Raw genomic sequence first — 14887 nt, 5'->3', positions numbered from 1 at the left:
ACCACACCAGGCTAATTTTTTGTATTTTTAGTAGAGATGGAGTTTCACCATGTTAGCCGGGATGGTCTTGATCTCCTTATGTCATGATCCGCCCACCTCGGCCTCCCAAAGTGCTGGGATTACAGGTGTGAGGGACCATGCCCAGCCAAGTATCATTTAGTAACCATCAGATTGATGAAAAAAATACATATTTGGCAGAATCAAATGCTGTCAAGGACAGGAAGCAATGGGAAGCCCGTGGATAGACGTGTTAATTGATACAGTCATTTTGGTAAATACTTTGGCAATATCTAGTAGTTGAAGATGCATTTACCTTAACCTAACAATACCATTTTAGCTTTTTTTTCTTTTCAGAAAACTCTTGCCATGTGCACAGAGGAAAAGAACACAAATGTTTAAAGTAACATTGTTGTAAATAATAAACATTGTGATTAAATAACAATAATAGCAATAATAAAAGAACCAACCTTGGTATCTATCAAGAAAAGAATGGCCAAATAAAGTATGATATATTTATACAATAAAATATTTATGTCAGCGAAACTAAATAAGCCAGCTCTACTTGTCACAATATGTGTGATCTCAAACAATGCTAAGGAAAAAAAAAAGCCAGCTACAAAATAAGTATAGTATTAAAACAGCTATGAAATTTAAAATATGCAAACAATACATATGTGTAAAAGGTATAAAAATTTGCATGGGAAGGAAATGGGATTCAGGAGGAACATACAGGTGCATTTAAACTTGATCAGTATTTATTCGTTTCACACCAAAAATAAAAGATGCGAAGAAAATATGGCACAATGTTATAATTTGGCAAAGCTGGATAGTAACCCTATGAACATTTGTTGTAATACAGTCTGTAGTTTTCTATATAACTGAAGTATTTTCTAATTAAAAGAATAATAATAGCATGTATAGCATCTTTGGCACATCATCTCTGGCTGAAAAAGAGCATGTTTCCTTCCCTTCCCATTCTTGGCTAGAGGCTTATATACAAGGTGCCCAGACATTACCCTCTGGTTCTTAGGTCAAAGCTAGACTGGAATACTTGGGCTCTTCCTGAGCCAAAGGCATCCTAGGTGGTCCCATCTTATGTCTTCTAACTCAGACAATCTGGGTGGTAGATCCAGACCTACACACATTCTCAGTGTGGAATTTTAAATGCTGAAGCAGTTTCTAGCCTGTAGAAAATCTTAAGACACAAAGATACAATGCTACACTCCTCATTAAATTAGAACCATGGATTGCAGAACTGATCGTCACATCCTTCCCAGATTCTTCTTTCATAGATGAAGAAATGGATGGACAGAAAGAGGAAATGGCTTGTCCATGGTCAATGAGTCAGCGGTAGTATTTCATAGGGAATTCGTGTCTCGTGACTTAAACTGGTCTTTGTATGTAAACTCTTTGTGATCCAAAACAAAGTGTTTTGATTTCTATTCTGCCGTACTTTCCAGCTCAAGCAGTGTCTTGGAATGGAGTTAGACAGAAATGGTTCAAGTCCCTACTCCATGACAAAACATTGTGACTATTGGCAGGTAACTTAATCTTCCTAAGTGTTAGTTTCCTCATCTGACAAGGAGGATAATTATTCAAGGGATTGTTCCTTAGGTTAAGATTGTACATAAAGAGTATGAGACATAGTGCCTAGCATGTAATAGGTAGATAACAAATAGAAACTATGATTACTCTTTTTATCCCAGAAGATGGAGTTTTAAAGAAGTATAACACAGGTTTTTTTGTTTGTTGTTTTGTTTTGAGACAGAATCTCACTCTGTCACCCAGGCTGGAGTACAGTGATGCAATCTCAGCTCACTGCAACCTCTGCCTCCTGGGTTCAAGCGATTCTCCTGCCTCAGCCTCCAGAGTAACTGGGACTACAGGCACCCGCCACCATGCCTGGCTAATTTTTGTATTTTTAATAGAGATGGAGTTTCACCATATTGGCCAGGCTGGTCTGGAACTCTTGACCTTGTGATCTGCCCACCTCAGCCTCCCAAAGTGCTGTGATTATAGGAGTGAGCCAGTTATCCTGGCCTAGAAGCATAACGCAGTTCAGTTATAGAGACCATTGAAGGGATAGACCATAATAATGAATGCTATGATATGTAAACAATAGGATCAATAATGAGTATTTAAGGAGCTCAAAAAGGATTTTCTGGAAGAAGCAAAAGGTGATGTTTCCGTAGGGTAATGAGGCTCTCTCTCCCCTTCCTCCTATATAACTTCTGTATTTCTTATTTGACCTTCACAGTGGCATGAGACAAGAATCATACATCATAATTAAAAGACATAGAAACAGACCACCCCAAAATCACATGACTCGTCTATAGATTTCAGATAGGTTTTAATTGACCTATCATATTAACTACATACCAATACACTTTAATTTATGCATTTTAAATGCATATTTAAGCTTAAATCATAAGATGCTTAGCCTCCATATCTTTATATTAATATTTTAGATAATGATTTAATAATCTGTAATTAAATTTTAGTGTAAGTTGTTCTCCAAATTCGATTTACATTTACCATCAATATGAATTTCTGAGGCAGAATGCTGAGATTATATCAACCAGAAATGCCAGCATTTTTGTTTCTAATTATCAGAAATACAACTCTATTGTGTATGCCATTTGTGATATGTGTTAAATAATGGTGACTAAATGTAGAAAAAGGTATTTTGTTTTATTTAAAAACAAGCATGAGGGCCAGGCACACCTGTAATCCCAGCACTTTGGGATGCCAAGAGGGGAGGATCACTTGATCCCAGGTGTTCTAGATCAGCCTGGGCAACTTAGTGAGACCCATGTCTACAAAATATATTTTAAAAATTAGCCACTGTGGTGGTGCACACCTATAGTCCCAGCTACTCAGGAGGCTGAGGTGGGAGGATTAGTTGAGCCCGGGAGTTTGAGGTTGCAATGAGCTATGACTTCTGCCTGGATGACAGAGCAAGACTGTCTTTGCATATATATATATACACACACACATATGTATGTATGTATATATATAATGCATAAAGTATATATATATATGCAAAGATTCACAAAACAATCCTTCAACATAGGCAAACAACTCCATCACATTTAAATATATTAGCTGCAAACATAAAATAATCAGAGGCAGCCTCGATGATTTACTACCAATGATGGTTGAAATTTAAAAAGAAAAATCTTCACATGGCATTCAAAATTCTATGAAAGAAATCAGAAGTAGCCAAAATAATCACATCTCAGATGAACTGCTAAAATTTTAGTTCCAAAGAAAGAGTAAATTGGAAGTTTCAGCTCGGTAGCAAGCTCCTGTCGCTGCACTAAATGAAAAGATTTCGAGTTGGAGAGTGACTCTAAATTTAAGAATATTCTGATGATGTTGGCAAGACTGGAAACTAGATATGCTTCAGGCAGGACGTTAAGCCAGGGGCTGCTTCAGCCCTCAAGATTGAAAATATAGGCTAGAGGAGAGATGAAGAAAGGATGATGTGGAAACTCCTGGGTGGGGAGAATTGAGAGGGCTTAGGGTCAGTCTGAATGTAGAAGGCACTGGAGGGGAAGGAGTTCAAGTGATAGCACAAGGCTTTCCAGATGGTTTTAGGAGGAGCTGAAAGGAACAACTTGACAAAAATGTCCTACTTTTAGACCAACAATGGAATAGGTTCTAACCTCCAGCAAAGCCTTCAGAAGCCACTAGCTTATCCTTCTGAAAGAAATCTATTCTACCTAGGTTCTTGAGAAAAGAGCCCTCATTTAACATTAACTCTGACTTTAACTTGGGTAAAATATAGTTTTATCATAGGAATTTTTCCGTGGAAAAACATAATCTTTTTAGTAACTGTTGTACCCATCCCACTGTCCCCATCTTTTAACTTAGGGGAGTGACTTGGGCTTCTGTTTTTCTATCTGAAAACTTGGGATAACAACACCTGCCTCAAAGAGCTGCTTAGGCTTCTGGAAAACAATGAAATATGAACCACACACACACAGCTAGAAGAAGGAAGGTTATTAAGGTTTCTGTACTGATCAAATGTGATGTTAGTGGATAAGAAGGAGGTCGGTGGGTGGAAGTTACAGGGAGGCAGATTTTGCCCCAGGGTAAAGAGAAACCTTCTGGGATCCAGAATTTTGAGAAGCTGGAATGGGACACCGGGAAAGAGAGCAAGCTGCCAGGCACTGGGGGTGTTCCAGCCAAGTGAAGTAGTAGAGAAGATATTTTTCATCAAGCCATGCACACATCTTCATCTTCATGGGTTTGCCTAACCAAGGTTATATTAGTTATTTGTCACTCCATCTCTTCTAGTAAGGAGACCATAGCATAAATCCAGTGGACAGGAATGTTGATAATTAACCATTAAAATTGTAATGGATTAACATTTATTAAATGTTTATCATAGGCTGGGCGCATTTGTGCTTTATAGGTGTTCTCACATTTACTCTGCAGATAAATGCTGTAATGCCGGGTTTATGACTGATTTGAAATAGGCTCAGAAAGGTAAAACACTGTCCCATGGCTTTCTGGCTAATAATTGATGCAGCCAGGACAGAAACACGTGTTTTCTTGTCTCTATGTTCATGTTTATTGAGGAAAAGTAGGAGGAAGAGAGGAGGAGAGAAGACAAAGTGGAGAGAGGAGGAAAACATTCACAAATATTAGCCAGCCACCTTAAATATTATCAGCCACAAATCACTTGTGACACATGCCACAAGTGAAAAACGCAGAGTAGAGAAGCACTTTTCATACTCATGCTATTCCACAGAACTACACCCATCTACTTAGACAATGGCCGTACAGCCCCAGTGAACTGGGATGCAGTCTGAAGAAAATTTCTTATTTTATATCATAATGTGGCCATTTAAAAAATATAAAACATGCCTCCATATTTTAGAACATAATGAATGCATAATAGAATGCATGTCATATTTATCATGTGCCTTTGTGTATCTCCTGGGATTATTACTTTTTTCTCCACCCCACTTCAGTTTTAGAATTATAAACCTTATAATTCTATCAACAAATTAGGATTCAAGGTTTACAAAACAACCATCATTCATGCATAAAAATCACTCAAGATCTTTGCATGTCCACCTGTTTCATCACTGCTGGCAGAGCACTAAATCTCCAGGGATTTTTGGTCTGCCCACAATATTAGTAGTTCCAGTGCTGCAAAAACAAACTCCCTTTGGGGTAATACATCCGACATTCTCAGGAAAGTTGTGTTCTTTCCCAGAGTCCTTCAATGCTCATAAACTCCAACTCATTATTGCATTGAGAGTCTGAAGACATTCTCTGTCTGTCACCCCTGCACCTGTTATCTTGTTGGCCTTATCCAAACAGCCCAAGCCCTAACAGCAGCTGAAATAACAGATGGGCAGGAGAACTTAAGATTTTTTGACATCATCCTTGTTTATGAAATCCCCCCAACTCTGGAATCTGATAGGAATTCTCTTCATTATCATTTTGTGTTTTTTCCCATGGTACATTTTTGTTATTCAAAAAAAATAAATAATTGATGCAGAGGTAGATGAAAGATAGGAATAACATCTTCATTTGAAAATGGTCAAAAAGGAAATAGAGAGGAAGATGTAGCCATGTGGAATTGACATGAACATATATTTGCCTTGGAGGTTAATTGGCACTAGCCGTATTCATGTGGTGGTTTGTTTGTGAGGAAGTCAGAGCAGATACTAGGAGGTCTTTAGGTCAGAGGAGAGATAATCTAAGCAAGTTGGAAATCTGGCAGGAACCAGTCCTTGGAATTGCGATTCCAGGACATGACTTGACTTAGAAAGGGGTGAGGTTATTAAAACAGACCTAAAATAGGGATAAGATAGGCAGAATATAGGATATCGCTTAATAGCATATGATTGTAAGCAACTTGCTTAACCTTCCTGTGCCTTCGATTCACCATCTGTAAAATCAACATGAAAATACTAGCAGCCATAGAGGGTTGTTTTGATTTTCAAATAAGAAAATTATGAAAAGTATTTAGCTTAAGACTCTATATTCTATTTATTCTGTTAATGGATGCTGCTATTATTATTATTGTCAAGAGTAAAAGAAAGAAGGAGAAGCAAGTGGCAGGGAGGCAGAGAGTCACTGTACATGCAGCATCAGAAAAGGGTTTGCTCACATGTAATGGAGTTTCTCCTCTGGTCTTAAAATGAGGAAACATGATCAGATAATGCCCTGAGAATCTGATGTGGTGCTTTCCCACCTCTGTGCTTTTGTTTATATTTGTTTCTCCTGGATGGTTTCCTCCCAGATATCTTCATTTTTAGTCATTTGCCATCTGATACTTTTCTAACAGGGTTGCTATATAGATTAAATTAAAGAAAAAAAAACCCTGCTAACATACCTAGTTATCAGTCAACTGACGCTGGTTATTACCATACATTTTAGTGTAGTCCATTATACTTAGTTGACTGATGTAACCGTAGTAGACAATAAAAAGTATTAGATAACTAAATGTGCATTTGATTTCAAAAATGAGCAAGACTGATAGAATGCACTCCAGGGGATCAGTTTTCCATCTTCTCCCTGTCTGCCCAGTGTTGTAGTTGTATAACTATGTCTCCTTTGTATTTTCTAGGGATCTAAATCTTGGCGATGTGTACCAGTATTGGGTCACAACTATTTCAGGAACTGAAGAGAGTCAGCCGTCACCTGCTGTCACATACATCCATGGAAGTGGGTACTGTGGCGATGGCATTATACAGAAGTAAGTAGATCTAATTAAAGAAAGAAGAGGAGGAGGGATGCAGATTAGGATTAGGTCAAGAGATGGTCAGGGCGCTGAATAGAAGAGCTTATGACATTACTCTTCAATGCATGGGCTGTGATTTACTAGCAGTCCCCAGCAGTCTCTGGATTGGTCTCCAAACGATTTGTTGAACTCAGAAGAAAAGCAATGACTATTTTTTTGAACATATACATTTTGCAGCTACGTAATACGATTTAGACAGAACTACCCTTATGTACCTACTACCATTTGCTCTTGTACTTAATTGCTTTATGTGTGCTACAAGGATTCCATTCGTTTTTTCCGTCACAGCACACATTCAGTTAACAGAACACAGTTCATCTAGGTTAAAACACTTTTACTTTCTTTGCTGGTTACCATTCGCATTTGTGAAAACTGCATATTTATTTGTTATTTCCACTATGTCATATTATACAACAATTTACAAAATGGGTCAAAGGCTCATAAAATAGCAAAGTATTTTAACTCACTATAATGTTTAAACCATAAATAATAAACAGTACTCTGGAGTGAATATTGAATGTGAATATGAATACACTGAGGCAAATGAATCAGTAAGTGTGGATTTTATCAGATTATCAGTCCATTCATCCTCTTGTTCTCAGGACAAGATGCTATTCAACTGGTAAATAGGGGTGAGGAGTCACCAAGAGTTTTACATTGTTTAAAACTCAATAAATAAGCTTTTAAGCTCTTTTCCTCTAGAATAAGGAAAAGGGGTTTCTAGCACAAAATTGAGAGTTTTGTGTCTAGAGGTGGAGAAAAGGCCAATAATCATTCAAAGTTAAGTCTCTTATTGCTAAAATTAGGCTCCTCGTTGCTAAAGTATTTATTTGCAAGTCACACTATTGCTAAGAGACTTTTTAAACTATTGACAGATTTAATGATAAACATTACGTGTGGAGAAGGCAAAACAAGCTATTGGCAAAATTCCTTCATTAAATAGCACTGTTGGGTGTCACATAATATCTGTGCAATATGGAATTGCAATTACTATTTCTATAAGGGGAGGGGTGGTATGAAAAAAGAATTTGCTTCACAGTTGGATGAAACCACTGATGTGCAGAACATGAATCAGCTCATAGGAGTAGTACATATATGAAAGAGACACACTAGATGACTATTTCTTTCTGCTCATCACTAACACCAAGCTAGAGGGGAAGAAAAATTTAATTTGTTTATGATGGTTGTGTGGTAATATAATGTAAACTGGAAACCTCTGCTTTGGGATGAAAGGACCAGCTAAGAATACAGCAAGGTTGATGCAGTAATGCAATTGAAAAGAGCTGGCACATGAATACTCATCCACATAGACATCAGTTATTTGCCAGCAGTATTCTTTCTGAACATGACTTAACTAAAGGAAATAGAAATATTGCAAACATGATCAAATGACTGGTGAATTACATCTTTTAAACTTGCTGTGTAAAAAGATAGTAGTATGTACAAGATTCTATTCCTCTTTGCTCCCCACTTCATAACTAATGTTTGCCAATTATTAATGAAAAGGTACTAACTCAAGTTTTTAAAATAAGAAGTGGCATTAGAAAAATATTGGCACTGATAAGCCAAGTAATTATTTGCATTATCTCAAGTGGCTTTCTGAAGCAGGAACATGTATTTATATCATATATATATTTCAGGAACATACATTTATTTTTTAAATATCCTACACCTAAAATTTCATATTTGAATTGTCAAAATATTTAAGATTGAAAAGATTAGTGTAAGAATCTTTAAGTGTTGAATTATAATGCAAACCAGCTGATTGCCAAGAATTTGACTCCTCAAGCATACCAGCCTTGGTCCCTAAGCCTCCAGAAATGTCCTCGTAATCCCCACCTTTTCTTACCCCTGAAAATGAACATCCCTGACTATGTGGAATGGTGTATACCGCCACATCAGTGTTTGAGTTAATTCCTAGAGGAAAGGGGGACTCTCCTCCATCTTTTTTGCAACATTTCATATCTTCCTTTTGCTGTTGCTTCCCCCACACACACTTGGTTTCGTTCTATCCTACATTTGATATTTCTATTTTGTGTTGAACTTGCTGCTTTTTTTCATATTGAAAAGATGACATTGCCCCAAGAGCCAAAAATACATGGAAATTAAAAAAAAAAAAAAGCTTCTTACTTGCTTGAGCTATTTAACATACAATGCTGTGTGTTTTTAAGATTCATATTCACATGAAAAAAAAGAAAAGAAAAAAATGAAAAAACAAAAAAAATAAAAAAGATCCGTATTCACATGTAACAACAGAATAAGAAGATACAGTTTCCAATGTACCAAACTTGGGGAAAGGGACACTTCTCACTATTCTCTCCTACATTAATGCATCAACTTCCAGCTTTTGATACAGCTGCTGTCCGATGGAATATTGAACAACTAAGCAGAGGGCTCTCCATGGAGAAAGTACCGCATCATTTGTGGGTCCAAGATTGAACTTCATATCTAGACTATCCAGAAAATGTTTGCAGTTGTTGCTGATAACTCATAATTATGATTTGGGAATTTCTAATATAGCCCAGTTTTTTTTTTAAGTCATCAAATTTGGAGCGTCATCTACAGCTCAGTCTGTCCATGCTGGAAACAGATATAGATGCATTGGTTAAACACTGCATGCTGATCTAAAACTATTAGTATCATAATTATTATTATTAATTTTAAATAGTATACTTAATTTAATACAGTTTTTTTTAAGTACTTTTACCTAGAATTAGTATCTTGCATAAATATCAAACACATGTTGAGTTACCTGTAGATGTCAAATATTGGTTGATATACTTTGTTGAAAACTAAATTTTGCCTACAGATGTTTCCCTAAGTGTCGGGGAGGAAAACTTTGGGGAAAAGAAGAAATATCATCTTAGCTAATAGAATTTTTCATGGAATGATGCAAGTTAATTTGCTCTATGTGTAAAAGAATCTACAAAGAAATATGGATAGACTCAGCACTCAGTGAGGCCCCTAATAGATGAGTGCTGTCTTAAATGATCCATAGCAGCAGCTTCTCTCATTTCACGGATAGGGTAAGGTCGAAGACAATGGATGAATGTTTCGATAATGATAATGATATTTATACATACTTGTTGAGCCTCTACTGTGCATGAAGCACTGTGCTACATTGTCTCCTTGAGTTCTCCCAATAGCCATGTGAGGTCGGTCTTATTATAATACTTTACAGATAAACAATGAATGCACAAAGAGATTATAGGGGTTTTCTCATGCTTCCACATCTGATAAGACAAGACGTAGAACGTACACATGAACAGAGGGCCCAGATTTTCATCTGGATTCCCCATTGCATTGCTGTGCGACGTGACAGCCTGGCAAAACTAACATGTAAAGAAGTGACTGCATGCTGTCTGTTATATCCTAGGCACTGTGCCAGAAACTGGGTGCTAGGACGATGAAGACTCTGTCACTTCCTTTGGCAAATTATAGCATCTTATAAGGGGCTCTCAAGTGACAGGCAAAGGCAGTCACTTTGACAAGTGCTGTGATAGATGGAGCAAGTTGTCTGTGGACACAGAGAAGACCTGCTCCAGCCCCGGAGGTCAAATAAGGTTTCTCAGAACCTCTTTATCTAACGATAGATCTGTCATGCCTAGGAGATACTTGTTGTGACCCAAATGTTTTGTTTAAACCAGTAGAACACTATTTGGGTGGCAATGGAAGGAAAGTTGAAAGTAAGCTTTGTGGCTTAGGGAACCAGCCCAGGTATTTTTTTTTTTAAAGTCTTTTCCAAAACAACCCATGAATTAGCCTACAAGCACAAGGTCATCAGCAATTTCCAGCAAGCAAGATCCACTGCCAGAAAATGCTGAGGCCAGCTAGAAATACTAACTTCTTTTTTGCTCATAGGTGTTCAGACAAGAGAGGACTTGTGTGGCTCTTTGGAGATCAATGCTATGCCCTAGCCATCTTAAGGATCGATGGCAAGGCGCTATCCTGCTACTGTGACACCTCTTAAAAGCAACAAACAGGCCGGGCACGGTGGCTCAAGCCTGTAATCCCAGCACTTTGGGAGGCCGAGGCGGGCGGATCACGAGGTCAAGAGATCAAGACCATCCTGGCCAACATGGTGAAACCCCGTCTCTACTAAAAATACAAAAATTAGCTGGGTGTGGTGGTGTGCACCTGTAGTCCCAGCTACTCGGGAGGCTGAGGCAGGAGAACTGCTTGAACCCGGGAGGTAGAGGTTGCAGTGAGCTGAGATTGTGCCACTGCACTCCAGCCTGGCGCCTGGCGATAGAGTGAGACTCTGTCTCAAAAAAAAAAAAAAAAAAAAAAAAAAAGCAACAAACATGGTAATTGCTTGGGTGAAAGGAAAAGTCTAAGGCCTCTTCCATGCTGTGACAGGTCCCAGCTGGTCTCTGGGGATGGAGGGACAGCTGTCACACACTCTGCAGAGACCTCCCAAGGCCAAGTGGGAATGGGGACTGTGATTCCTTGAGCATCTTCTACGTGTCACCCACTGTGCTAGCCACTTTAAGTTACTCAAAGGAGTAGGATTAATTATCTCCATTTTAGCACATGAGAAAGTTGAGGTTCAGCATCCACAGAAGCACTGTTCAGAGGACTTTTCTGCAGCGATTGAAATGTGCTCTGTGCTATCTGTTACAGAAGTCACTGTCTACATGTGGTTCCTGAATACTTGAAATGTGGCTACTATGACTGAGGATTTGAATTTTAATTATAATTCATTTCAATTAATTTAAATGTAAATCATCACAGAAAGATCAGTTTGAGAGGTCAAGATTATATGGTTAGTGTGAGACATGAGATTCTAAACCCAAGTGTTTTGTTTTAAAAAGGATGAGAGTTTTCCAGAAAGCAATAACCCATCCAGACTTTCAGGTTTTGCTCCTCCTTCTCCTCACCTAAGCCCAATTCAAAGATCATTGCTCATTTTCTGCCCATCCCAACTTTTGCAAAATCATCCTCAGGTGATGGAATGATTCCAACAAAAACAAAGGGGGGCATTAGTATTTCTTAACAGTGTCGTCCCACAGCCCTTGCAGTTCTTGACACCACGAAATGACACACCCAATGGAGAAAGGAAACTTTTTCAATGGAAAGATGACTAAACTTGAGTGCATGAATGAAAAAAATTAAAAACAAACTTTACCTTTAAGTATATTGGAGGAATAAGAAGGATATCAAGGCAGGGAGTGGTGAAGGAACAGAATCTCCAAATTTTCCTTCAAATATGCTCATTTAAGATCAGAAACAAGAAAATGGCAGTGAGATTTCCTAGACACTGCAGGAGCAAGACCATTTATTTGTTCATTAGTTCTTTCATCTCTTACTCCCATCTGACTTGTTAAATGACTGGAGATCTCAGAGAATGAGTTGGAATCAGGAATTCTACTTTGTCATCAGAAGCACAAAGCAAGGTAAATGTGAAAGTATTTTATAAATCTACACCTTTTAGAAATCTCATTTTGAAGATGAAGAAACGGAGACTCAGACAGAGAAAGGGATTTGCACAAGGTCTCACTGAAGGTTCATGGCCCAGGGAGGGACTTTTCCATGACCAGCTACGGTTTTGAGACTAAATTGGCAAATTTCTCTTCCATATCTGTTCTGCAGAGGCCAAGGTGAAGAATGTGATGACATGAATAAGATCAATGGTGATGGCTGCTCCCTTTTCTGCCGACAAGAAGTTTCCTTCAATTGTATTGGTAAGTCTTTTTCATTTCTTGTGACCTTGCTGAAGAAGTGAACGGTGCAGAATAGTTGATCAATTATAATACCAACAATGGTTATGACTAAATGATGATTCACATCTTTGTATTACACCTATTTATTGAGTGCCTTCTACATGCCAGGCACTATTTTTTTTTTTAATTTTAATTTTTATTTTACTTTGGTGGATTCTATATCCAGCATTTCTCCCCATGGTATCCCTCCCACCCTCCCCACCCCCCGCTGTCCCTCCCCTAGCCCCCCACAACTGCCCCCAGTGTGTGATGCTCCTCTCCCTGAGTCCACGGGTTCTCATTGTTCAACACCCACCTATGAGTGAGAACATGCGGTGTTTGGTTTTCTGTTCTTGTGTCAATATCAGGAAATACAGCAGTGAAAAAACAAACAAACAAAACCAAGAGCTTAAGCTTTCATAAATGATGCCAATGACGGGTAACTTTTTTGGATCAAGCTTTACTTTACAAACATCCCTGCTTTTTTCACACCAACTTCCAGGATGGGTAATGCTGGAGATATTTTGAGTCTTTTATTCTTACTTCAGAGATAAGAAAAAAATCAAATGCCAGAAAGATTTCAAAAGTTGTCCAGAGTTACAGAGGTCAAAAGTGATTGAAGACAAAATCAGGACTTGAACCTGATATTGTGTGATTCTCAAGCATGTGCTCAACTCATTTTGCTTTGCAATCTTCAGCCAGGATCCAGGTACCACCAGGGTCCCCTCTGCAGACTCAGAACCTTGGGCATTCTCTCTGATCTGAGGAAGGAGGAACAGCAGACCAGTCTGTGTTTAGAAAGCAACGTCCTTTTCCCACCTTAACTGACTCATTTGGGAAATGTGTTTTCCGCTGCCTGCTCTTGCAGTCTGGCTGATCTTGTCGTTTCAGCCCCACTTGGGAGGCCCTGGTCAGCCCTGGGCCGATAAACTGACAGGGGTTGAAGGGGCAGGGGTGGAATGTTGAGCTGGTCCAGATGAGATCATACTTCCTTTAAGATGCAAATTGATATCTGAAGATCAAAAGTCCCCCAGCAAATCCCCCGGGCTGGAGGTGAAAACTAATCACAATTCATTTGCAAGTACAAAAGACAGAGGTGCTCTATCTGAAGAGGGAAGGGGCAGCTCCTAGGGGATGAAAACTTTCATGGGAAGATTTCTCACTGACAGGCAATTTTCTAGGACTAAAGGGGAATAGATATCATTGCATCCTCGCATCTGCAGTGCATTACAGGGGTGCATGTAGACATTCTTTAGTAGATTGTGAGCTCTGTGAGGGTAAAGACCATGCGTCACATGTCTCTTATTCAATTCTCAGCACACGTTTGTTGAGCACCTGCTATCTTCTTGGCACCCAGTAGGGGCTGAGCAACACAATAGAGGTGCTCTGGAAATATTTATGGTTGGAAGATAGGAAGATACCCTGGAAGAAGGACGTGGGAGTTTCTAGGCAGGGCCTTGGGTTTTAAATTGCCAAAAAATGTTTCTCCCCTCTGTTGATTTGAATACAGTCCATAGTAAAAGTGATACCAGCCTAGTGATATGGCGGAAAGATTTTGAATTAAAATTAGGAAAACCAGGTTCTAGTGCCAGCTGTGCTGAGAACTTACATAAAGCTGGCCAACTGGCTTCCCTAGTCTGGGCCTCAGTTTACCTACTGTAAATTTTTTAACGATTGGGTTTAGTGGTCTATAAGAGCCTTACCTGTACTTCTGTTGTATGATTTCTGAGGTGGGTGACTAAACTCCTTCTAATTGTGAGCTCTACCTGAAGCAAACTCTTACCTTTGTCATCATCCTCATGGCAACCAACACTAGTCCCAGACCATGCTGAAAAATATTTGCCTATTTTACTTGCACTAATGTGGCAGGTAACTTATGTGCTTCTGGGAAGAAAGTAGAATGGGTTGAAGGTAGGATATGGTACCTGGAAAAAGATACTTGAGCCCTGACATTCATATGCTGTGTTGCTTTAGAACTGTGCAATGATCAGAAAAAACAAGGATGTCTCTGATAAGTAGAAGCTCCCCATCCATGGAAGGGGTCTGCAAATGATGGTCCATAGGCCATAACCAGCCTACTGCCTGTAACTGTAAATATTTATTGGAACGAAGTCACACTCATTACTTTGCATATTGATTATGGCCGCTTTTATGCTACAGTTTTAAAAGAGTTGAGTGATGGCAGCAGAGATTCTATGGCAAAAGAAACTAAAATATGTATTATCTAGTATTTTACCTGTGAAGTTCATCAACCCCTGTTCCATGGATTTGGGATATTTGATATGCTTGTTTACTGGAGCCAGGTGCAGAGAGTAGGTGAAAATTATAATATGATTCACCATTTCTTATTAACAAAACACTGCATTTTAAACATACAGTGTAGCCAGGAGTGGTGGCAGGCACCTGTAATCCCAGCTAC

General features: G+C 38.8%; 1 protein-coding gene across 1 annotated transcript in view; it reads left to right on the top strand.

Annotated features, from left to right (window-relative positions):
* Positions 1 to 14887, top strand: part of PAPPA (pappalysin 1) — a 224488-nt gene that overhangs the window by 80371 nt on the left and 129230 nt on the right. Inside the window, exons 7-8 of the mRNA XM_012472748.2 lie at positions 6593 to 6721; positions 12359 to 12450. Coding sequence (XP_012328171.2) covers positions 6593 to 6721; positions 12359 to 12450 — 221 coding nt within the window. The remainder of the gene's footprint in view (positions 1 to 6592; positions 6722 to 12358; positions 12451 to 14887) is intronic.

Source organism: Aotus nancymaae, unplaced genomic scaffold (genome assembly GCF_030222135.1).
Source record: "Aotus nancymaae isolate 86718 unplaced genomic scaffold, 86718_ANA_hifiasm-v0.15.2.pri h1tg000003l, whole genome shotgun sequence".
Taxonomy (NCBI): Eukaryota; Metazoa; Chordata; class Mammalia; order Primates; family Aotidae; genus Aotus; species Aotus nancymaae.
This window is presented reverse-complemented; position numbering and strand designations above follow the sequence as displayed.